This window comes from Dendrobates tinctorius, unplaced genomic scaffold (assembly GCF_039654945.1).
Source record: "Dendrobates tinctorius isolate UK_male_01 unplaced genomic scaffold, ASM3965494v1 ptg000069l, whole genome shotgun sequence".
Classification (NCBI taxonomy): domain Eukaryota; kingdom Metazoa; phylum Chordata; class Amphibia; order Anura; family Dendrobatidae; genus Dendrobates; species Dendrobates tinctorius.
The window spans coordinates 12,676,025-12,702,500 of NW_027361737.1; the positions used below are offsets into that span (position 1 = coordinate 12,676,025).

Consider the following 26,476-nt stretch of genomic DNA (forward strand, 5'->3'; position numbering starts at 1 on the left):
GAGCAATAATTAGAAAATGGAAGACATACAAGACCACTGATAATCTCCCTCGATCTGGTGCTCCACGCAAAATCCCACCCCGTGGGGTCAGAATGATCACAAGAACGGTGAGCAAAAATCCCAGAACCACGCGGGGGGACCTAGTGAATGAACTGCAGAGAGCTGGGACCAATGTAACAAGGCCTACCATAAGTAACATACTACGCCACCATGGACTCAGATCCTGCAGTGCCAGACGTGTCCCACTGCTTAAGCCTGTACATGTCCAGGCCCATCTGAAGTTTGCTAGAGAGCATTTGGATGATCCAGAGGAGTTTTGGGAGAATGTCCTATGGTCTGAAGAAACCAAACTGGAACTGTTTGGTAGAAACACAACTTGTCGTGTTTGGAGGAAAAAGAATACTGAGTTGCATCCATCAAACACCATACCTACTGTAAAGCATGGTGGTGGAAATATCATGCTTTGGGGCTGTTTCTCTGCAAAGGGGCCAGGACGACTGATCCGGGTACATGAAAGAATGAATGGGGCCATGTATCGTGAGATTTTGAGTGCAAACCTCCTTCCATCAGCAAGGGCATTGAAGATGAAACGTGGCTGGGTCTTTCAACATGACAATGATCCAAAGCACACCGCCAGGGCAACGAAGGAGTGGCTTCGTAAGAAGCATTTCAAGGTCCTGGAGTGGCCTAGCCAGTCTCCAGATCTCAACCCTATAGAAAACCTTTGGAGGGAGTTGAAAGTCCGTGTTGCCAAGCGAAAAGCCAAAAACATCACTGCTCTAGAGGAGATCTGCATGGAGGAATGGGCCAACATACCAACAACAGTGTGTGGCAACCTTGTGAAGACTTACAGAAAACGTTTGACCTCTGTCATTGCCAACAAAGGATATATCACAAAGTATTGAGATGAAATTTTGTTTCTGACCAAATACTTATTTTCCACCATAATATGCAAATAAAATGAAAAAAAAAAAAACAGACAATGTGATTTTCTGGATTTTTTTTTTTCTCAGTTTGTCTCCCATAGTTGAGGTCTACCTATGATGTAAATTACAGAAGCCTCTCATCTTTTTAAGTGGTGGAACTTGCACTATTGCTGACTGACTAAATACTTTTTTGCCCCACTGTATATATTGTATACACAGCAGGGGGGGCAGCTGAGGTGCGTCCATCGTCGGGCGGGTCCCTGGCTCGAATGGTGAGTAGAGCAGGAAACAAAAAGGGGGGGGGGGACAGACATAGCTGGGGGGACACATCACCGTGGGGTGGCATGACGATCACGGGAGGGGGGGAGATGTAGAGATCACTGGAGGGCGCAGATCACATGGGAGCACAAATAGCTGGGGGGCACAGATCACAGGGGGGCATATAGCTGGGGGCACATATTATATTGGGCCATATAGCTGTGGGGCACAGAAATTACCTGCAGACAGGCATTGAGCTCCTATTCGGGACAGGAGACATTGAGTGCTAACCCCGCCCACCCCACTGACATCATCATTCCTGTGCAGGCAGCATTCTGTAACGAATGCTGCATGCACTAGGGGGTTAAACGGCCGGCAGCTGGCAGGGTGGACTACGGGGACCTGCCTGCGGGCCGAATGTGGCCGGAGGTTCCACACCCGTTTTAAAGGGCCAGCGGTGGCAGCCCACTTGGCTGCGAGCCCGCTGGGCAGATTAGCAATACAGGCCTGCCGTTATTCAACACAACGCTACCCCAGCTCTTTCAAGTTGGATGGTTTCCTCTGGTGAACAGGAATAGTCAAGTTTGTCCACAGATTCTGAGTTGAATTTAGGTCTGGGCTTTTACTACGCCACTCCAAACATTTACATGTTTTCTTTTTTAAACTACTCGAGTGCTTTAGCAGCAAGTTTGGGGTCATTGTCTTGTTGGAAGGTGAACCTCCATCCCAGTCTCAAATCGGTGACAGATTGAAACAGGTTTTGCTCAAAAATATACCTGTTTCACACCATCAACTTGGACCATTTTCCCTGGCCCTACTACTGAAAAACATCCCCACAGCATGATGCTGCCACTGCCATGTTTCACTGTGGGGAAGATGTTCTTGGGATAATGAGCTGTGTTGGTTTGGCACCAGACATGGCTTTTACCTTGGTGGTCAAAAAGTTCAGTTTTTGTCTCATCAGACCACAGCACCTTCCTCCATACAATTGGGAAGTCTTCCACATCGTTTTTGGCAAGCTGAAAATAAGCCTTTTTTTTTTTTTTTTTTTTGTCTGCAATTAAAGGCTATTTTGTTTCTGCCCACTACACTATAAAGGCCACCTATATGGAGTGTATGGCTTATTGTAGTTGTCTGGACAGATGCTCCAGTCTGTGCTTGGTAAATCTGCAGCTCCTTCAGGGTTACCTTTTTGGCCTCTGTGCTGCCTCTCTGATTAATACCTTCCTTGTTGGGGCTGAGAGTTTTGGTGGGTGGCCCTCTTGGAAGATTTGTTGTAGTACCATGTTCTTTCCATTTGATGGTGCTCCAAGGGATAATCAGAGAATGGGAGGATTATTTTATTTTTCTATATAACCGATCCCTGACTTGTACTTTTCAACATCTTTGCCCTGACCTGTTTGGAGATCTCCCTGGTCTTCAGGGTGGTGTTTTGTTAGTGGTGCCTCTTGCTTAATGGTGTTTCAGCTTCTTTGGCCTTTAAGGTGTGTGTATACTCTGACAGACCATGTGACGCTTAAATTGCACACTAACCATGTGACTTTAATGAATGTAATTGCTTGCACCAGAAATTAAGGGCTTCATCCCAAAAGGGGTGAATACATATGCACATGCCAACTTTTTTTTAAAAATTTGATTCCGTAAATTGCATTTATGCCTATTTTTCTAATTTCACCAATTTAGGTCATTTGGTGCTGATGCATCACACACAAATTGGATTACAAAAATATTTACACACTGGTTGTAAAGTAAGAAACTAGGTAAAAATGCAAGACATTGTATATATCTGGGGAAACACCAGAGAAAAGGCACTATGTATGAGACAGTGATCACCAAAGATGGGAAGTAAAGAAGATTCTTATTGTAAACGACAAATTTAAAAAATGGGACACTAGCAGTATACTGGGGATGAGATAATGTTAATGTCAAAAGTCAAATCCTCAACTGGGTCACACAAGGGGAATATGGAAAGGCATGTGAAGTAACCAGCTAGACCACAGGCCAACTAAGCAATGGTCTGGCCCAAATAGTCCACCATGTGGTGATATGGGAAACGGGACACTAGAGGCCGACGTTCAATTAAGCAGAGCAATACAAAGGGCAAAGGCAATGAGATTAGTATACACTGTGTATATATCATATAATCGTATTTATTCTAAGCCAAAATGTCGCACAAAGGATCAAATGGTCACCTTTCCTGTCTTATGATGCTGGAAAAAGAAGGTCTCAAATGAGAACAGACATGAAAAACAAAATGTTACCCATGCCTGTGACCCAAAGGTAAAGAATCGCCCTGAGTCCTGGTTCCCCTGTATTTTTGATAACCAGTCAAAGCTGACAACTGGGGGCTGCAACCCTCAGCTGTCAGCATTGCCAAGAACAGAGGGAACCCTTTTTTTAATTAAAAAAAAAAAAAAAAAAAAAAAAAAAGGTGGGGTTTACCACCTCCCCATTTTTTGACCACCAGCCTTGCTAAAGCAGACAGCAGGGGGCTGGTATGGGTCCACGGATATTAACCCCCCCCTCCCCCTTCCCAGCCTAAAAGTACCAGCCCAGAGCCACACGGAAAATGGACATCTGGTGCTTTGCACGGCTCTTCCCACTTGCCCTGTAGCGGTGGCGAGTGGAGGTTCATACAGTATTTATGGGGTTGTCGTCTTTTGTATTGTCTGGTGACATCAAGCCCAAGGATTAGTAATGGAGAGGTGTCTATAAGACACCTATCCATCACTAATCCTATAGTTGAATTGGAAATAAACACATCCAGAATAAAGACTTTTTTTCTTATTTGAAATAAAAACACTGACTTTTATTAAAAAAAAAAAAAGTTAGGCGAGTATAAGACCCATTCCACTGAAGCACTCCTCTCCTGTAATAAAATAAAAACAACCATGTCTGGGAATAAACCGTTTTCAACCTGGACGGTGCCAAAATGCGACTGTCGGGACTGAGAACCACGATGAGAATGGCTTGACTGATGTGGCTCATCGAGGTTACCACTGGTCACTGAGGCTGCATTCCCAAGTGGCCCATAGACTGCGGTGACCTCAGCACTTTGAGAAAGTCGGTGAATTCACCAGCTGCCGCCTGCTCTCACGGTTATTAGCCGCAGCAGGTGTACACTAATGGGAGTAAATGATTCCATCAGCCGCCGTTTCACACGTCAGTGTCTCCGGTACGTGTAGTGACAGTTTTCTCTTGTACCGGAGACACTGACACACGTAGACCCATTCAAATGAATGGGTCTATGCAGATGTCAGCGAGTTTTCACGGACCATGTGTCCGTGTGCAAAACACTGAGAGATATCTGTTTTAACACGGACACACGGCCCGCAACACATGCTGCACATGGAGAACTGTTCACACAGTCCTCCGTGCTCAGACGGTCGTCGGGAAGAAGCGGCTACTGTAAGTGCTTTTCTCGGCGGCTGGTGCTGACCGCGGCTGTGATTCTTCTCTCCTGCACTGCCGACAGGAGAGAAGAATGAATGAAAACCCAACGTGGGGTCCCCCTCACTTTCTGAACCAACCAGATGTAACTTATAGCTGGGGGCCACGACCCTCAACTGTCAGCTTCAGCCAGGTTGGTTGTGAAGAATAGAGGGGTCCCCACGCTTTGTGGGGTTTTTTTTTTTTTTTTTAAATTAAAAACCCGGCATGGGGTCACCCCTATTTTTGACAACCAACCTGACTAAAGCTGACAGCTGAGGGCTGATATTCTCAGGCTGGTAAGGGGCCATTGATCTATTAGATGCGCCTAATCTTGAGCTTTGCCTGGTTCTTCCCAATTGCCCTGTAGTGGTGGCAAGTGGCGTAATAAAGGGGTTAATGCCACCTGTCTATTATAAGGTGAAGTTAAGCCCGGATTAGTAATGGAGAGATGTCAATAAGACACTGATCCATTACTAATCCTACAGTAAATAAAGGGGGACACACACACACACACACACACACGATTATTGTAACGAAAGAATACAACTCACATTTTTATAATCTTTATTACACTGGTAATACCTTTGCAAAGCCTTCCATCTTCTGAAAAAAAGGTGAATGTAATAAAGCAATTATCTACATTACCTGTCTGGCGCTCAGTCATGTCCCACGACGTAAATCCATCTCTGGGGTTAATACACTTACAGTCGGAGCACTGCTAACACAGCCACTCCTGACTGTAACTGACTGGGGAATGAATGGAGCAGAGCCAGACTCGGTAATGAGCGGTGACGTCACTGCGAGTTACTGAGCTGGCGCCGGCTGCTAAAAATCAGCCTGCAACCATTTATTTATTTTATTTATTATTATTTATTTTTTTTTTTTTTATGTTCATCACCTAATAAAACAGAACCTATACCTGTTTGGTATCTGTGAACTCATAATGACCTGGGCAATCATAATGGAGGGACACTGTTACTTGCTGGTTGGTTTTTTTTTTTTTTTTTTTTTTCCCTTGGTTTTCCAGTACACGATATGATAAAACCAATGGAGTTGTTCAGAAGTACAACGCTTCCTAAAAAAAAAAAAAAACCCTCACATGGCCATGTCGATGGAAAAATAAAATTAAAAGTTTATGGCTCTGGGAAGAAGGGGAGCGAAAAATTAAAACTGTCGTAAAGGGGTTGATGACCTCTTGGATATACTGTCAGCACTGTAGTTGTTTACTAATTGAAATAATAGATCCTCAAAAATAGAAATTGCCAAATGTATGTGCCCACGGTGTATGTGTGCAGTTTGTGTATGAAATAAGTGACAGAAGAGCCCAGGCTGTAGTTGGCGCTCATGCTGCCCTAGGCGCCTTGATTTTTTTTTTTTTTTTTTTTTTTTCTTTAATGCCCTCTACTGGTAGGTCAGCCTGAAGCCTCATTCAGTTTTTATTACATACAAGGAAAACCTACTTTTATCAGTGCAACATCTGTTTGTTTTTTATTTTTAATTTTATTTTCTTCTCTGTAGGGGAGGGGGGGGAATCTCCACGTTTTTCCTTCCCGTTAAACTGTAGAACTCCTACCATCGGGTCGAGAATCGCACCATACCAGACTTGCAGAAACTAGATCCCTGCCCTGTCTGCAGAATACAGGAGGGGGAATTATATCATGAATGTGAGGGAAGGAGCAGGACGTCTACACCAGGGCTCCAATCCTTGTGTGACATATTCCCCTCCCCAGAGGAATGATGGTGCAAGTCCTGAGCCTCCTGCTTTCCCCTTCATACAACAGGAGCACAGCAAGTGGTGTTAGTGCTGACCTGCTGTACTTGCACTGCTGCAGCAGGGGATGATAGCTGGCGCAGAGCCTCCTCGTCCTCCGTCCTCCCTATGCACAGCATGTATGTAATCTGCCTTCTGATTGGTGGAGCAGCGCCTGCTGACTGCTGTTGCTCCAGTCAGCATTGCGCGTTCTTTGTTTTCCCTCTCACTCTGCATCTCATTTTGTCTGCCCTCACTTCCACAAAAAACACCAGAATGTCTGTCTTTAAAATTGTAAGTCAAATGGTTGAAAGGGGAAAAAAAAAAAATTACGGCAAGGTGGCGCCGCCCCGTTTAATATGCCGCCCTAGGCACCTGCCCTCCTGTGCCTGATGGTAAATATGGCCCTGCAAGAACCGGTCTTCAATAATGTGGTTATTAAGCCATTGCCTGCAGGGCTCATTAAATAATTTTCTGACAATTACCAGAGTCAAACTGGTGACTCCATATCGCTTGTTTTGTACCTGCTGTTTCTTGTGGATTTTAACCTGGACCTAATATGAAGCCGGACCCCTCCTCCCATGTGCTGGACACTGTCATGCAATGGTGACTAGTCAGTCTGTGATTGCGCTGGTTCATTGCCGTTCTATCTGCACCGACTTCACAAGTTAGGTGAGATGTCAATGAAGACAGAGTGGGTGTGTTGGCAGTACAGTAACTGTAGACATGGTCACCAGTGCATCACCCAGATGACTAGTGAGGGCCGTAGGCTACACATTTAAGCCATATTGAAATGGGATATTTTTTTTTCTCATTGTTCTGTCAGAAAATTTGATGTGGCAACTGTTACAAAAAAAAACAAACTTACGCGATTTTACGCCAAGTTTACCAAGCTATTTTTTTCTTTATTTTTTTTTTTCCTCGTGTTAAGCACAGTAAGTGTTCTGTCTTCATAAACAATAGGAAACTTATGACAGATTGACTTTAAATTTGGATGCAGATTTTTGGCACAGCCGCTTACCCTGGATCATACATTCAGCCTTTTTATTCCCTAGTAGAAGGCAGTGATTTACTAACCAGATTTTTAATGCTTTTAGCTGGACCAGAAAAGAGACGGAGTACCTCCTGGTATGACCACTAGGGGGCATGCAGACTCCACAGCACACCGATGTTGGGGATTGCAGTCTCATTTCACAGCCCATCTCGGGTCGGGGGGGGGGGGGTGTACACTAGACCAACATGAGAAAAGTCAGGATTTTATTAGGTCATCTTTTTGCAATTCTGTAGCAATTAGATATAATAACATTTGCCTTTTACAGAGATTTGTCTGCAGTAACTGTCTTGGAAACTAGTGTGTATACACTTTTTGTACAAGAAAATATAAAACAAAATTATCTAACATATGGTACAAGACAGGATTGGCATCGTGCATGTAGAATTATGAGGAAATGCCATACATATCCCACCTGTCCCTTTTGTATCGACCCCCTTTATAACTGCTTGTACTCGTGATGATTTTGGAATATTCTAGTAATCTAGTTAATGCATTGAGTAACTGTTAATAAGGCTCCGTTCTCTCCCACAGAGGTATTATATGAATGACTCCTTTACCCAGAGGGCCGGTCCTGTGTTCCTGATGATTGGAGGAGAAGGTGCCGCTAATCCAGCATGGATGACACAGGGAACTTGGATGACTTATGCTGAGAAGATGGGGGCCCTCTGTCTACTACTGGAACACCGATTCTATGGCAAAAGTCACCCCACGAAGTATGATTCATTAATCTATAGATTACCTTGTTTTTAGTAAATATCTTTTACAATGAATATAACTTTTTCAATTTGATGAACAAGGCTAAAGGAATGGGAAACAAACGAATATAAACACCTGGGCCATGCACATACAGTGAACATGTCGGTAAGACCGTGTTCACACCACCAAGAGACTGAAACACAGTAAAACAAATGTGAAAAAATACTCTTTTGTGGGGGAAAAAAAAAAAAAAAAATGTAACAATAAACAGCAAGTGCTAGTAAAAAGATAACAAAAACCAGGTATTTAGTGGATACATTTTTTGCAAAAAATGTATGCTAGGCCGCTCTACCAAACGCCAAGGTATACCCATCTCCGAGCAGTCCTAACCGATGTATTGAAAACCTGATCATGTGAACAGTACCTATGAGCAGGATTCAGCGAGGTAATGTCTGATGTGGACATGCTGTGTGAGACGGCTTTATATGCTCATGGCCCTCAAGAGTTAGGACTGCTCTGAGATGGGTATACCTTGGCGTTTGGTAGAGCGGCTTAGCATACATTTTTTGCAAAAAAAATGTATCCACTAAATACCCTGTTTTGTTGCCATCTTTTTACTAGCACTTGCTGTTTGTTGTGTGTAAAAAAAAAAAAAAAAAAAATGTAATGTAAGAGCATTTTTTTCACATTTGTTGTACTGTGTTAAAGGAATGGGAAAGCAAGAAAGTACACGAGCGACCTGTCAATCTAGTGCCGGGCAGGAAAAACTCGACTATGAATTCTTAAAACTACAGCTTTTTTTTTTTTTTTTTTCTTCTCTGAAACGGCATAAAATGTACCTGGCTGCAATCGCACAGCTTGCCTCTGATTTATGCTGACCATGGATTGGGCAACATGAATCGACTGATGGGTTCCCTATTAACCGATGGCACTGACGGAGATTCCATTTTTAATGTATGATGTAAAATACTACGTTTTCTATTAGGGTTAGCTTTTCTACCATTTTAAAATCCACTCCATTTTATATATATTGCATTACAAAGTTTATCAAGAATACATTAGACACCTTTCATGGGCTGCCTAGATGATTGCAGAATGTTCTCTGTTGGTACTTGTTTATATAACGTTTTGTCTGCTCTTATCTGGAGTGCCCGTCGTATTGTGACCAATTAATGACAATCGATATGCTAAAGATACTATATATGATTTGGTCCTCAGTCCTGGAAATCTGCCTTTGGTGGCTAGCCATGAATGTTTCAATCGTAGCATTATCTTGTTAATTTGATAAAATGCATTCAGAGCAATGTAAAATCTTCTTCTGGAGCCTCACAAGGTAGACCAAAATTAGTGGTGCAAAGTCATTCCAAAACAAAAAATACTTCTACATTATAATAACTACAAAATGAGTTAAAGGGTTATTCCCAAGATTCTTCTCCAGGCTGTTTTTATTCTCAAGTTGCTATTGGATCCATCCTGGTATAATACCATTGATTCCATGGTGCTGTAAATGACAAGGTGTTGCATACAAATTACAGATATCACTTACAGTAAACTAACAATGACCGACTGATACAGAGGGGCGAGGACCCTGCCCTTTCGGGCTTACATTCTACAGGATGATGGGGAAGGAGACAGTAGTGGGTTGCAGCAGTTCCGGTGTTGGTTGAGGTGATATCTCCCGTAGTGGTGAGAAGGTAGCCGGGTCATTGCAGGCTGTAAGCTTTTCTGTAGAGGTGGGTTTTCAGGTTCCGTCTGAAGAATCCGAGTGTGGTTGATAGTCGGACATGTTGGAGCAAAGAATTCCAGAGGATGGTGGATATTTGGGAGATGTCTTGGAGGCGGTTGGGGGAGGATCAAGTAAGTGTGGAGGAGAGAAGGAGGTCTTGGGAGGAACGGAGATTACGTGAGGGAAGGTATCGGGAGATTAGTTCAGAGACATATGGGGGAGACAAGTTATAGATGGCCTTGTAGTTCAGTATTAGCCATTTGAACTGGATACGCTGAGGGAATGGGAGCCAGTGAAGAAATTTGCAGAGGGGAGAAGCGGAGGAGTAGCGAGGAGAGAGATGAATTTGTCGGGCATCAGAGTTAAGGATGGACTGGAGAGGTGCGAGGGTATTAGCAGGGAGGCCACAGAAAAGGATGTTGCATTAGTCAAGGTGGGAGATGAGGGCATGCACAAGCATTTTAGTAGGTTGAGGAGAGGACTGATTCAAAAAAAATTTTTTTTTGAGCTGGAGGCGACAGGAGGTAGAAAGAGCTTGGATGTGCGCAGGGGCGTATCTAGGGGTGGGGGGGGGGCGCCGGGGCAGCTGCCCCGGGCACAGCCGGCAGGGGGCGCAGTCCAGGCCACAATGCAGCGGTCCGCAGTGTCCTCCCTGGCGGCTGCGTTCTGCCGCCCCCCCCTGGCCGGAGAGTCGGCAGTTCGCTGTGTCAGCTGTCAAGCTGACAGCTGGCGCAGAGAAGGTGCGCGTGTCGGCTCCCAGGGAATAATTGTACTGGCGTCTGTATGTGTGGGGATGGGGGTTACTGTGTGGGGGGTTAATGAGTGGGGATGGGGGTTATTGAGTGGGGATGGAATTAATTTGTGGAGGGTTAATGAGTGGGGATGGAATTAATGAGTGGGGATTCTTGCCCCGGGTGCCAGGAAGCCTAGATACGCCTCTGGATGTGCGGTTTAAAGGACCGGGCAGAGTCAAAGGTTACTACGAGGCAGCGGACTGCTCAGTGAGTTGGGTCTCCCACAGATGACTTCCAGCATATCTCTGTTGTGCATCCACCGTGGGCGTGTAGTAGAATCCATGTTTAGAACACTCCGTTCTTTGGTGTATTGTATGTTCCTGTACTGAAGCCTGGGAAAGTGATTTTATTTTTTGCTATTTACATCAATATAGCTGCATGTTTTGTTTTTATATCAGTTGATCTGTTAGCAGGTTAACCGCAGAGATATAGTTTTCTGCTTTGCCTTCAGAACTGTGCTGCTCCATCTAAGGTTATGATTGTATGCTTATATAATTACCTTTCTTTGTATTCAGTTTTGCATTTGGTCTGCTGCCACCTACTGTCCTTTTCTGTATAGCAGACGGCAGCTAATTAATTCTAGTACATGCCTTCCACTTCCAGGTCAGGTGACTCCTTCTCTTCCGGCCGGTGGCCATTACTAGTTTCTTCACCCGGGAGAGACACGCTTGCCGGGCTGTGGAAGGCATCAGTTTTTTGACCACACACAATTTGCTGCACACATCTTGCTGTACACATCTTGCTGTACCACCTGGGTTGTTACACCTGCATTTCTGGTGAAGTACTGCATTACCAATCATACGCTGTATGTCCAGATTTCCAATAAACAAGTCTGGACTTCACAATATCTGGTGTGTATCATCTCACGGGACGCATGAACAGCAAAACGGCAACAATGGTCCTGTCTGCTCTGCATCGAGGAAACGGAAGGTAGGAATCTCTCCCAGCCCCACTCAACTACACCTCCATTCGCCTCATGTGGGGACAGAACAGTCAAACTGCCTTGAAGCCTGGCAAAAAATCACCCTTATATCCTAACCCGTCTACCTGTTCACATACTGCAGCCCTGCTCTGCTAAGAAACTCTGCAGCGTCACCCCAGACCACACTGTGCATAGAGACTCTCCGTATATTATACAACATTGCTGCAGATTGTCAGACTGCAAAACCCCACAATTCTCTAAAAACACATTGGGGATCTCATCAGGACGTCTTAACTAAGCTGCACTGTGATTTCCAGCCCCCAATTCAAAAGGTCAGTTTCTTAAAGAGATAGTGCACCTTAAATCAAAATGGCCAAAAAAGACCCTGCACAGTCTCCCACTGCTGAAACAGAGCAAATACAACCCGATACTGTCCATTATGAAGGGGGGGGGGGGAACAGAGCCAGCTTCAGAAACAGATCAAGACTCACGACCAAGATGCTCTGTCAAACCAACCATAAAGGCTGTCAAACTATCACAATAGGAAGGTTGAGTTCAATGATAACCTGGACAACCTATGGTAACGAGTCACCTCCCTCATGTCAAGCATCCAACGCCACAAAAATGATGCAGCGAGTCTACAGGACACTATAAAACGGCTAGACACGGCCCACGGAAGATACAAGAGACTATCTGCAAGGTACGTTGCCTTCCTAAAAGACTAATATTGATTAAGCCTCATCAGAATTAAGCAAAGTAGATTCCACAGAAAGAGAAAGGGATGCCACCATGCAAGATGCCAAAGATAAAGCGGAGCTCCGTATTGCTCATCTGTAAGAATCAAGATCCCACAGGTCAGGCTCATCCAGACACTCTACTCGGTCATACAAATCATCCTGCTCAAGAACTTCAGCCCTCAGCGACAGAATCCTAGCGGCCCGTTTAAATGCAGAGCGATCCAAACTAAGATGTTCCTTTACAGAAAAGAAAGTTGAGGCAGAAGCCAAGAAAGCAGAGGCTCAAGCAAAGATTCTTCAAACAGAAATGGAGGAAGAAATCGCGCTAGCCGAAGTAAAAATACTTGAGCAAGCATTAAAGCAAAACCTCGACCCGATTTGCCTATCACCACTGGAAGAAGAGGACCCAGCTGTCCGTACTAGTGATTGCGTGCAGAAACAGACTTCTGCAGCACACACCTTCTCCAGCGACGTTCAACCCAACAATGTGATAACGTCCAAGTCAGCCCAACTTACAGTGCCAGTGTTACCCACAGCATCTGCAGAGACCCAAGACCAATGCCATAATGTGTCCCCTCAGGAGCAGCAATCATCATAAGACGACCACAAGATGCACTCCAGTCCATCTCCACAGTTCAAGCCGCAGTCATTGAAATCTCCAGAGGTTAAACCACAGCTCAACCCTGCAGCAACATCATTCATTCTACCCAGGAACAATTCACCCTTCCATGCCACACAGCTTATACGCCCAAGAGGCAACACAAGCTAACATGATAACAAGGAGTGAAGGATCGGATATGCCCGAGTTAGCCAGGTTTATGGTGAGCAAAGATCTAATCAGCACCAGCCTCTCAAAGTTTGACGACTGTGCAGAGAACTACAGAGCCTGGAAAGCAACCTTCAAGGCCACCATTGCTGACCTCAATCTATCTGCAGAAAGGGAGCTCGACCTCATGGTAAAATGGTTGGGTCCTGACTCCACAAACCATATCAAGAGTCTTCGGACCGTCTACATGGGGCAAGCTGAAGCAGGTCTCTCTGCTGCCTGGCTGAGACTCGAAAGAACCTATGGCAGCGCTGAAGCCATAGAAAAGTCCCTATTCCAGAGACTGCAGAACGTTCCAAGGATCAACCTTAAGGAAGCCCACAAGCTTCTGGACTTAAGCAATCTGCTTATGGAGCTGGAACTTGCAGAAAGAAAACCTCGTCTGTCTGGATTATGCTACCTGGACACTGCCTATGGGGTGAACCCAATCGTCTCAAAGCTGCCGCATAGTCTGCAAGAGAAGTGGGCAGCATGCATTTCCTGGTACAAAAGATCACATGATGTCCCCTCTCCTCCGTTCGATCAGTTCTGCAAGTTTGTCGACGAACAGGCACAAAAGAGGAACAACCCTAGCCTACACTTCCTGGAGTCTAACACTACAGCTCCAGCAACACCGTCATCAAGGTATGAAAGCGTCTCACATAGAGGCAAGGACTTGAGGAGCAGTAGAAGTGTCAAAGACTAATCTGCCACCACCTGCAGTAACTGCCGATTAAACAGTACACCATTCCGTCGAGAGAAGTCTTTCAATCGTGAGTGTCCCATTCACAAAAAACCGCACTCACTGAATAAATGTAGAGGCTTCAGGTCCAAAACCATGCAGGAGCGCAAGAAAATCCTCAGCAAACTTGGGGTATGTTTCAAGTACTGCGCCTCATTAGAACACATGGCCAAGGACTGTAAATCTGCCATTAAGTGTGAAGAATGTCATAGTGACAAACACCCATCAGCTTTGCATCCAACCTCAGCCACCAACGATCCAGCAGTCGCAGTTACCTCTAGTCCGGCTACAAGCCATGGCGGGGAGCCACAGAATAATGCCAAGTCTACCACGGCTGTCTCCTGCTCATGCTCAGAGGTATGTGGGGAGAGCCAAAGTGATAAATGCTGTGCCAGGATATGCCTAATCAGAGTTTATCCAGAAGGGCAACCAGAGAAGGCAGTAAAAATGTATGCCATCATTGACGATCAGAGCAATCGATCCCTGGCTGGACCTCAGTTCTTTGAAGCCTTTGGAATCAAGGGACCAGCAACGCCATATACTCTGAACACTTGCTCAGGCCGCATAGAGACTAGCAGCAGGAGGGCACAAGGTTTCATTGCTTCTCCTGTCAACGGAGGCGTAGAGATACCCTTACCTACGCTAATCGAATGCGATCAAATACCCAGCCAAAGGGATGAGATCCCTACCCCAGAAGCTGCGTTCCACCAACCACACCTAACGCTGACTAGGTGCCTTATCCCACCTATGGACTCAGACGCTGAAATCCTACTTCTGCTCGGCAGAGACAATTTAAGGATGCATAAGGTGCGCCAACAGTGCAATGGTCCCGACTATACCCCCTACGCACAGAGACTCAACTTGGGGTGGGCAATCATAGGAAATGTATGCTTGGACCGAACAAGAGTCGATTCCTTTAAGACCTATGTACGCAGAGACGGACGAGCTACTTTCTGCACACCATGCCCTCATCACTATGAGGGGAAAGAGAAGCCTCCAGATCCCGTACAGCTGCCTGATGTCATGCCTTCTCACCATGCAGACAACTTGGGAAGATCGGTGTTTCATACAACTAAGGAAGACAACAATGTAGCCCCGTCAATGGAAGACAAGGAATAATGGACAAAGAGTTCCTTAAGGACGAGACTAATCACTGGGTTTTTCCCCTACCCTTCTGAGCTACCAGGGTAAGACTCCCGAACAATCGTGAACAAGCCTTGTCCAGATTCAACTCTCTCCAGCGCACACTTAGCAACAAACCGGAGATGAAAGAACACATTGTCACCTTTATGAGCAAGATATTCCAGAATAACCATGCGGAACCAGCGCCTCCCTTAAAGGAAAATGAGTGCTGGTACCTACCCTCATTCGGAGTATATCACCCACGTAAACCTAAGCAAATTAGAATTGTCTTTGATTCAAGCGCCAAACATCAAGGCATATCTCTAAACGATGTCCTCCTCACGGGTCCTAACCTTACAAACAACCTAGTAGGAGTGCTGATGAGGTTCCGGAAAGGGCCCATTGCCATCACCGCCGACATTGAACAGATGTTCCACTGTTTCATAGTCAGAGAGGACCATAGGAATTTCCTCAGGTTCCTGTGGTATAATGACCCAAGCAAAGAGATGGAGTATTGCATGAGGGTGCACGTATTCGGGAACAGCCCTTCCCCAGCAGTGGCAACCTATGGCCTGCGTAGAACCACTCAAGAAGGAGAGACCGAATATGGAACAGATGCCAGAGACTTTGTAGAGAGAGACTTCTATGTAGATGATGGACTAAAATCTCTGCCCACATAAGAAGCGGCTATCGATCTACTCAAGAGGACCCAAGGTATGCTGAACCAAGCTTAGATTGCACAAAATTGCTTCAAACAGCATGGCTGGCATGAGAGCCTTTGATTCAAGTGACGACGCACCAGGATTCAAGGACATAGACCTGGGACCAGACTGTCCGCCTGTGCAGAGAAGCTTAGGCTTGAGGTGGAACCTGTCAGTCAACACCTTCAGTTTCCAAATAAACTGTGCAGACAAACCATTCACTAAACGTGGTGTCCTGTCAGTGGTGAATAGCTTATACGACCCACTGGGGTTCATAGAAGGGATTTACCTTGTATGGTAATTGGTGCTGAGACAGCTTTCCGAAACGTCAAGGACTGGGACGCCCCACTCCCTCCTGAGAGGAACCAAAGTGGGAAACCTGGAAGCAGTCTTTGTGTGCCTTGGACAAGATCCACATACCGAGATGCTACGCCAGAACCTCACTTGCTGCTAGCACTAGAAAGAAACTCCATGTGTTCTCGGATGCATCCACAGAAGCCATTGCAGCTGTCACCTACTTGAAGGTGACGGGTCCCGACAATCAAGATCACGTTGGGTTCGTTTTCGGCAAGGCTAAGTTGGCTCCCAAGCCCGATCACACTATTCCCAGGCTTGAACTCTGTGCAACCGTGCTTGCAGTAGAACTCGGAGACTTTATTCAGCATGAGATGGACACCAACATAGATGACGTGCAATACTACAGTGACAGTAAGGTTGTCTTAGGTTACATCTACAACCAAACAAGGTGCTTCTACATGTACGTCAGTAACTGCATCGAGAGAATAAGGAGGTCTTCCCAGCCTGAACAATGGCACTATATCCCATCTGAACTTAATCCAGCTGACCATGCCACTAGACCTATGTCTATAAGTCCTTTGCTAACTCCTTCTGTTCCAGCAGAAACTTAGGACCTGAAAGCCAAGAAGAAAGTGAATGTATCCAGGATCCGGATGGCGATCCAGAAGTCTGCTCCGAGGTCAGTGCTTTGGCGACGAACACTAAACCAACCTCCAGCATCGGTTACCAGCGCTTCAAAGACTTCTCCAATGGGATGAAACTTCTTAAGACTGTAGCAAGGTTAGTCCACATTGCGAGATCTTATCTCAGCTCACGTGGAGACAAAGTCTGTCACGGTTGGTAGGTACATCTGTCACAAACCACTCTACGGAGGACGTTCCGGTAGGATGAACCACTAACAGAACACTGCCCTACTACTTCATCCATTGGATTACCGTTGGGTCGGAGACAGTTTGGCCTAGTGCGGCTTCTCCGATCCGAAGATGGGTACCATTGGACTGTCTCAGGAACTGACTGTCATCTACCTTGTTTTGAAGTTATTATTGCATGCATATTTGTGTTTCCTTTCTAGGTTATTCAACTTTACTTAAACAAAAAACATTAATATAGTGAAGTCCTTTACGGAATTTCAGACTGGGAGTGTGCTGTTCCATCTAAGGTTACGATTGTATGCTTATAAAATTGTGTTATGTTACCTTTCTTTGTATTCAGTTTTGCATTTGGTCTGCTGTCCTTTTCTGTATAGCAGACGGCAGCTAATTAATTCTAGTACATGCCTCCCACTTCCAGGTCAGGCGACTCCTTCTCTTCCGGCCGGTGGCCATTACTAGTGTCTCTCCCGGGTGAAAAACGCTTGCCAGGCCGTGGAAGGCATCAGTTTTTTTTTTTTGACCACACACAACTTGCTGAATCATCTTGCTGCACACATCTTGCTGTACCACCTGGGTTGTTACACCTGCATTTCTGGAGAAGTACTGCATTACCAATCATACGCTGTATGTCCAGATTTCCAATAAACAAGTCTGGACTTCACAATATCTGGTGTGTATCATCTCACGGGACGCATGAACAGCAAAACAGCAACAATGGTCCTGTCTGCTCTGCATCGAGGAAACGGAAGGTAGGACTCTCTCCCAGCCCCACTCAACTACACCTCCATTCGCCTCATGTGGGGACAGAACAAGAACAGAGCTTGTAAATAACCAGACTGAGACAAGAAGAGCTGAGGTATTTGATGCCTGTTGCTGACAGATCAGTGATGTGAAACTGCAAATGCTGCTTTGATGCATATGGCAGCAGATTGTTGATGCATAAAGCAGATGACAGAGTAACGATTGTCGTTTTGCCTAATTTATCAGTCAGCAACTGGTATTAAATGCAGCTCAGCCCTTCTTGTCAGCTCTGCAGTGCCCAGTGTGGTGATCAACTCACTCAGCAGTACATTAAGGTAGAAATGGAACACTGTCTCTTTCAATCTTTCACAGATTTATTTGGTACACGCGACATAAACCATGGTGAAGTAACATAAACATGGCCCTTTGGGCAAAACAGGAAAACGAAACAAAATGGTGTCTCGCAGTCCAAACGTCTGCAGGGATCCATCCTGCTCAGCATTGGCAAAATCTCGCATGAATCAGTTTTGCACCAACACATGCGCTTTCCTGGAGTTAAATTCTCCAAACACTGAACACTGCCAACTATTTAAACCCCAAAGCACACCCTGGGGTGGAAATTAGGTGGACAACCTCCCACTCTATGGTTGTCCACAAAGACCTAGCTCTTCAACAAAATGGCTAATTAACCCCTCTCAACATTTGGTGTGCTTAAGCAAAACTTCTGGGTTTTAAATCACTTAAGCCAATAGCCTCAGCGAAACATATCTCCCCTCCAGTACTTTGTCACACTATTTAAGAGCTCCATTCTGCAAGACTTGATCTTTGCTGGAAAAAGAACAGATCAATGTGTGAATACACATGCTGCAATGTAAATGGCAGAATATATAATAGGGCTGACAGACTACTGTACAGGAGCATAGAGTGCACAGACGAATACTGTAGTATAAACATATATTTGTGGTGATAGCAACTCAACATGGTATCGTAGGACGGTGCTAGAAGCCTGTGATATTTTAGACATTCATCAGTTTTAGGCAGCTTCCAGCACTGTCATCAAATTGGAAGCTGAAGCAAGTCCGGAGTACAGAGGAACAAACTTGTATATGAAGCCCAACATCTATATTCTTATGTTACTATAAGTATACAGTATCTGTGATTTGTGGGAATAACCATTTAATTATGTTGCTAAACTATAGACTTCTGCCTCCAAAAAAGTACAGTTAATCCATCTGTGAATACTGACTCCCCAGCTACAAATGCAGAGCGCCTCCATTGGAGAAGAGCCTATTTGTAGATTTTTTTTATTTTTTTTTTATTTTTGTCTTTCATATTTGCATCTAGTTTTGAGACTTCAAACAAATTTATCTTTTGATTACTTTCTTCCTATAGGGATATGAGTGTGGAGAATTTGCACTACTTGAGCAGTCAGCAATCCTTGGCCGATCTTGCCCATTTCCAGTCAATAATGAGTGAGAAGCTGGGATTAAGTGACCGGAAATGGATTGTGTTTGGCGGCTCCTATCCTGGATGCCTTGCAGCATGGTATCGTTTAAAGTACCCTCACTTGGCCCATGCATCTGTTGCTAGCAGCGCACCTGTTAAAGCTGTTCTGAATTTTTCAGGTAAGTGTGAACAAATGTGACTCTTTCTTGGTGGCCTACATCTTTAATGACCAATGACAGATATCTATCAGTCATTGGACACCTCCCCTGTAAGGTGCAGACTCCGGCGATGAGGCCGCACTTTTCCCGCCACATGTCAGCTGTTTTGAAGAGCTGACATGTGCCGCTTACAGACACAGGAGGAATCTCTATCCTCCCGTGGCTGTTAACCCGTTAAATGCCGCTGTCAAACGCTGACAGCGGCATTTACATGCATTTCCGGCAACCTCGCTGGAAATCCGCCCAACGGTCACTTGATCGCGGGTCACCGATGGGTTGGCATGACAACCAGAGGTATCCTGCAGACTTCCATGGTTGTCTATGCCGGATTACTATGATTGCCACATGGTGGTTGGCGCTCTTACCAAGTCAGCAATTCTGCTACATGCAGACTCTAACTGATCATCGCCTGCATGTAGCAGAGCTGATTAGGTTAAGGCAGGATCTAGTCTCCCATGAAGACTGTTGAAGCATGCCAAAAGTGAAGAAAAGTTTTTAAAAATATAAAGTTTCAAATCACCCCCCCCCCTTCGCTCCATTCAAAATAAAACCATAAAAAAATCAAACCTACACTTTTGTTATCGCTGCGTTCGAATCACCCGATCAATAAGAAAATGATTAACCTGATCGCTAAACAGCGTAGCGAGAAACGTCATAACGCCACAATTACCTTTTTTGGTCACTACGACACTGCATTAAAATGCAATAACTGGCAATCAAAAGGTCATATCTGCACCAAAATGGTGTCATTAAAAACCTCAGCTCGGTGCGCAAAAAATAAGCCCTCATCTGACCAGAGATCACGAAAAATGGAGATGCTATGGGTATTGGAAAATGGTGCAATTTTTTTTTTTTTTTTAACAAAGTTTGGATTCTTTTTCTCACCACTTAGATAAGAAAAAGAACCTAGATGTGTTCGGTGTCTATGAACTCATCCTGCATAATCATAATGACAGGTCAGTTTTAGCATTTAATTAACCTAGTAAAAAATAGCAAAACAAACTGTGATTGCACTTCTTTTTTTTTTTTTTTTCTATTGCAACTTTAGTGCACTTGGAATTTTTTTTCCCCCATTTTCCAGTACACGATATGTTAAAACCAATGGTGGCGTTCAAAAGTACAACTTGTCCCGCAAAACACAAGCCCTCACATGGCCATATTCACGAAAAGTAAAGTTGTGGCTCTGGGAAGAAGGGGAGCAAAAAATGAAAACGCCTCCAGTCATGAATGGGTTAAGGCAGTGTAACACAAAGAAGCAGATGTAGTAATGTTGCTTCATTCTTGGACAGTGCAGCTTAGACTAGGCAGACTTAAAAACTATCTACTAGTTGTCTTAAGGCAAGATCAATAGACATGCTGCGGCATGTCCGATTACGCAGTGATGCTGCAGGTGTTAGTGGGACGCATAGTGGACATGGGATTTCTTGAAATCCTGTCCACTATGCTGTAACATTTGGATGCTACGGATGTACGCAGCGTGCAGCCCGCAGCGTTTACGGACCGTGGGAACATACCCTTAGGCTGGGGGTCACACTTGCGAGAAACTCACACGAGTCTTGCACCTCAACACCCGACACTGCCACCGGCACTTGGACCGGAGCGCTTAGCTGCATAGAAATACATGCAGCCACACACTCTGGTCCCAAGGTGCCAGCGGCAATGCTGGGTATTGAGATGCGAGACTCGTGTGAATTTCTCACAAGTGTAACCCCTGGCCTTACTGTGGCCCTGAGTTATCATTCCTCTTGTTCCTATTTTGATTTGTGTGGTGGTTTTTTTTTTTTTTTTTTTTTTTTTTTTTGTTTGACTTAACACTCCTGCATGGTTTTCATTATTTGGATGTTTTTGGTTTACTCATTATTGGATATATTGCTAACTTTTTATGCAATGCTACTCTAGTGGAGTACAAAATGTGTCTGGGTTTTGTGTGCAGTTTAACCCCGTAATGACCTGATATGCCTTTTGCTGGCGGTCGGGAAGGTTACTTATTCCTTAGCCCCACTCTTTAATAGCGCTTAGGAATAGGAGAAGAGCGTGGCAGAGGTTCCCACAGGTGTCAGCTGTATGGCCCCGACTGGTTTTTCTATTGGTCGGTGCCGATTAACACCTTTAAATACCACTTTCAATCGTGACAGTGGTATTTAAGTTGGTAAAAGGGTGTCACAAGACCCCCCTTAGTAACCATTGAACCATCGAGAATCGCGGGTCCCAATGGGTACCCTGAGGTCATGTCTCGTCATGTCATCACATGAGTCTCTTTCCTTACATTTTCCTTCCTGTTTGGGCCTTTTTAACCCTAATTAACTGTGCATAATGCATGATGATAAAAATCAGAGGCTTGGGATACCCATAGCTCCCAACTGTCCCAGATTTGGTGGGACTGTCCTGTTACATCTGTTCTTCCGGTTTCTATACTTCTCCGACATCTTCATCGCTCCAGTAGCTCCTCTTCGGGGGGTGGGGGGGGCGCTTCGCTCTACTGAGTGCATAAATTTAAATATTCCCTTCTCCCTTCTGTGATCGGTCTCCCTGGGACTCTAACTCACATCTGTGTCCACATGTGGTTGCTTTACCAGTGAGCCACAGCTCATGTTGGAGAGGGGAGAATTTGGTTGTTTTTGACCTCCTATATTGCAGGCAATGAACCCAGAAGCAGAGTATACATATCCATAGAAGTACATTGTGTGTATGTATAACAATGTATTATGGTGTCTATATACTAAGGTGAGGAAATAAATCATTTTTTTTTTTTTTTGTACTTAAAAAATAAGCAATTGCTGTGTTTTTTTTTTTTTTTTTTTTTTTTTTTTTTTTTTTTTTTTTTTTTTGCCACACTAACCCCTTTGGAGGAGGAGGAACTACAGCTATTAAACCATACAGGATCAGAAGAGAAAGATGTGTTAGGGACTCTACCTAATTTGAAGTGGGTTTCTTGTAAGAAAATTTGTGCATTCTGTTTTTTTTAAAAGGTTAAGGACTTGGTTGCGTTTAGAAGGGGAGTTCAGTCCTTTGACATTAAACGACACCACCGTGACAGAGCTCTGGTTCACCTGACTACTCATGGTTAATGAAACTCATAGAGAATCCTGTCTCATCTGAAAACCTGAAAAATAAGAACATCATAAACAAACAAACTTTTTATAAACAGTAACTCTCCTACCACAGGGGGGGGGTACAAGAACCCAAACATAGGCGAGGTAGTCCAAGTTGTGAGCTAGATTAGAGATTGAGGGAGAAAAGTGTATAACGCAGACAACATAAAATAAAGTAAAAGCTAGGTCAAAAGGAAGAGCATTAATAAGAAATTCCAAGACATCGAAAAAGTAATATCAAGACAGGAGAAAAGATGACATTTTCAAAGACTCAGGTTTCTGCAGATCAAGGCGGATGTTTCTTGGGATCCTGCTTCTTGGTTTTAGGAGAAGTGTGTTTCTTTTTCATGGACCATTCTTGCAGTCTAGTGAGGGGAGGAAGATTCCAGTTGGTGTCTATTGGCATCCATGAAGGTAAGTCCATTGGTGAAATGCCCAAAGAGTCCCAAGCCTTGGGTAAGTCTTCCGGGGCACGAATCGAAATTTGCCTGCCCCCTGCGTTTATTGCAAGGCCAAAGGGGTATAGCCATTTGTAGGTAAGATTTTTGGCTCTTAAAGCTGAAAGGAGTGGTTTAAGAATCCGTCTCTTAGCTAGGGTCGAAGGAGCAAGGTCCTGAAAGATTTGCAGTTGAGAGTTCTCGTACATGATTTTGTCCTGTTCTCTAGCGTTTGCTAGGATGTCTGCAGTGTCCACATAGTTAAGGAGGCCACAAATAACATCTCTTGGTGGTTCGCCTTGCTTTGGCTTAGGTCTCAGAGCACGATGTACTCGTTCAATAGTGATAGAGGTAGCTCTGTCCTGACCGAGAATGCTGGTGAAGATTTCTCTGGATACTTTTCCCAAGGTGTCATGTGCAAAAGATTCAGGAATGCCTCTTATACGGATATTCTTTCGTCTGCTCCTATTTTCCTGATCTGCTGCTGCTAATAGAGCTACAGTACATTGAGTTGTTGTTGTTGTTTGAGGACTTGCTCGTTAAGACAGTTAAGAGCGTTTACTTGCTCTGAGTTTGCAGACTCTAAGTCCTCAACCCTTTGACTCCAGGTGTTGGAGATCCGACCGCATGCCGGAAAACTCCTCCAGGATGGGTTTCATGTTTTGAGCTAACAGTTTTTTCATGAACGCTCTAGAAATTGAAGCTGCGTCTTCCATCAGAGTCGCTGTCGAAGTCGTCACCACTAGATTCAGAATCATCAAAATTCTCAAAAGAAGTAGATTTTTTTGAGTGACCTTCTTGCAGAAGTTTGGGAGGTTTCTGCTTTTTTCTTTAGATATTTGTCTAAGTCTCCGTGTGTGGTTTTTTGTTTTTTTCTGTTCGTTTGCTGCTGCTTTATTAGCTAGTTTTTCACGTTCTTTCTGTGATTTAACCATTATAAGAGTTCTGATAATGTGAAGGCTGTGCTCACAACTTGGACATATGAGAAAATTGTTTAAAAGGGCATTATGTCTAGAATTTGAACGCAGTACCTAACATGGCCATTGGAGGTCACTAGAGGAGCACAAAATGATATAGAGACTGTGCTAGTAGAATATAGAAAATGTTAGGTAATAATAAAAGGATGAAAAATTTTACCATAAGTTTCTTCCAGCCACGCTCCATTACTTGTTTATGAAGCACTTCAGGGGTGACTAAGGCCAAGCCTCCCTCCTCATTTACGACTCTCAGATGTGCCAGAGAGGTTTATCTCAGCTCTGGGAGCCTAACCGCAGCTGTAGTATCTCTCAAAGTCCTAAATTTAGCAGGTAATGTGGAGGAGCTCCAAGCCCACACGTCCTTTCTCCTCTGCAGTTAGGCCACGCCCCCGGTAGCGCTGTCATTCAAGGTTGGGGGACACTTGCTTGGCAGCAAATAAGTCACATCCGGTACGGGTTTTCCATAAAAACATATCAGTCCGTGAGGTTTATTATTCAGCATAAACCAAAGGAAGCACCACAAAGTTCATATCAGCATAGCGTCCATTATATAGGCTATTCAGCCTCATTATCTCACCCGTCAGGGTTCCTTATGCGGCTTCACCATCGCATACGTTAGTTCCCTCCAGGGAGCTCTCGGGTACACATCGCCAATGCTCACAAAGCCGCTCCACAGGCTGTTAGCCAGGAGATCCTTCTCCTCACAGGACCTTCCAAACTGGACCAATCAGGTCCCAGCATTCACCCCTTGTGACCTACCCTGGCCACCTTATATAGTCCATAGTCACGCCCACTGGGTCACATGGCTTTGACCTCATCACAGGTCCTCCACACACTTACAAAGCCTTTCACTATAGGCGTTTTCAGACACACCCCTGTGTGGATTTGTAGGTAACCAGAACCCACCCATCTCTCTAGTTACCTGAAGACTTCTCCCTTACACTTAGAAACAACACCTCAGCAATGATATTGCTGATCACACGTACACAAGTCTCCATCTCAAAGCCACCCACTTTGAGATACATAACTATCCTTCAGGATTCTGCCATTCATCCGTTCTCTTTTGACAACCACACAGCGCCCCCTAGTGGTCATTACACCACCCCTCTGTTCAAACTTGTGGGTTGAATACACAATCTTACACCAGGATCTCGAGACCGGGCACTCATTACACCTTGCCCCATAGGTCGAGAGAACTGTCTCCCTCTGTCATCCAGCCTCATTTCTACATTAGGCCTCCCCCCACCCCCAGCGGTCAAAATATCGGTCATTGTCTTTGACCCTCCAGTTGCAGTCTGTCTGCGTCATCATACACTGTTTAGTCACCACCCTCCTAGAGTGCGCTTTGTCACCTGACCGTTCTCCCACTGACCGGCTCTCCCAGTTGCTACGGTCATCAGTCTTAATCGGGCCTACTGTCTGGCCTGAGTCTGACTCATTCAGCGTCTCACAGGAACTAATTTCTCTCAGCTTCACACGGCCCATCGAACTGCCACTTGCTGACATTCTTCGGCCACCTGCCATGTCACTACTTGGAGGAACCCTTCGGGTCCTTACATCTTGGGTTGGAGGCGGCTGCCACCTGGTATTCCGTACTTCTTTATTAATTCGTTGACGGTCCAGCCTCAACTGCTCAATTTCTCCCACTCTATACTCCATGAGCATCTGAAAATCTCTCAGGCTCTCCATGGAGCCAACCACGATGATGGGAATTCTACCCTCTTCACTGGATACCAGGTCTTCATTATCAGGAGGGATCCTCACCCTCACCACGCTGGAGATATTCACAAGGTCTTGCATCACCTTCCCGGATCTTCCAATGATTCTCCCAATCAGAGCTTTGGGTACCGGAACTACATCTTTCCGTAAACCCCACCGATCCATAGCCTCCCTGGCGAACTCCAGGCGTCGAGCAGCCTTCACATTACTCTGTTTGACGTGGAGACACTGCAAATGCATCTCTTTCAGAACAGCTACCCGGTTTGCTGTATCTTCTCTGGCGGATATTATCACTAACTGCAGAGTCTCAGGTGCCCAGTGCATCTCACACGCCTTGACCGCCTCTTTGAAAGCCTCATGTACACCTTCCTCCGCACAGGCGTCTTGCATGTCTTCTGGAACGTCAATCAGTCTTGAAGGGCGTGGTCTTGCTCTCTTCCAGGCCAGGAGGCTCTGGTCTTACCATGGACACTTCCCTCACTACAGTTGACCCGACCGGGTGACTGTCTTCTTCAGTTCTTAACTCATCAACTTCACACGATTGGATCACTTCATGAACCTTGGCCACTATGGCTACTGGCAGTTCTGTCTTATTATCACTCACGCTCACCCGCGGTAAGTCTTTCGTCCAATTTCTCCCGCAGAAGACTGTTAACTACTCCTCTGAGTTCCTCCATCTCTTCCTTGAGGTTCTTGTTCACACTTTGCCAGGTGGACAGGTGACCTTTGAGCTCCAAGATCTTTCTTGAGCTCCTCGACCTTGTACTCAGCCGTTGGTCTCAGGACTCTTTCTCGTTTGACACATTCATCCACCTCCTCTCTGAGGGCCTTATTCAATCCTTGCCACGTTACCGTGTGGCCTTTGAGCTCAAATACTTCTTTCTCTAGCCCTTCTATTCTGTGCTCCCTTTCTTTCTCAGAGCCACAGTCACCCCCAGAGATTAAATCCTCCCTCCAGTTACTCACTAACCGTGTGACTACTTCCGCCGTCTTATCCACCAGGTCAGCGTCA

The 26,476-nt window shown here is 45.1% G+C and overlaps 1 protein-coding gene across 1 annotated transcript in view; it reads left to right on the forward strand.

Moving 5' to 3' along the window:
* LOC141095218 (putative serine protease K12H4.7) overlaps window positions 1–26,476 on the forward strand; it is a 156,232-nt gene that overhangs the window by 12,265 nt on the left and 117,491 nt on the right. The window contains exons 2-3 of the mRNA XM_073581106.1: window positions 7,952–8,133; window positions 18,968–19,200. Of these exons, the coding sequence (XP_073437207.1) occupies window positions 7,952–8,133; window positions 18,968–19,200 (415 nt within the window). The remainder of the gene's footprint in view (window positions 1–7,951; window positions 8,134–18,967; window positions 19,201–26,476) is intronic.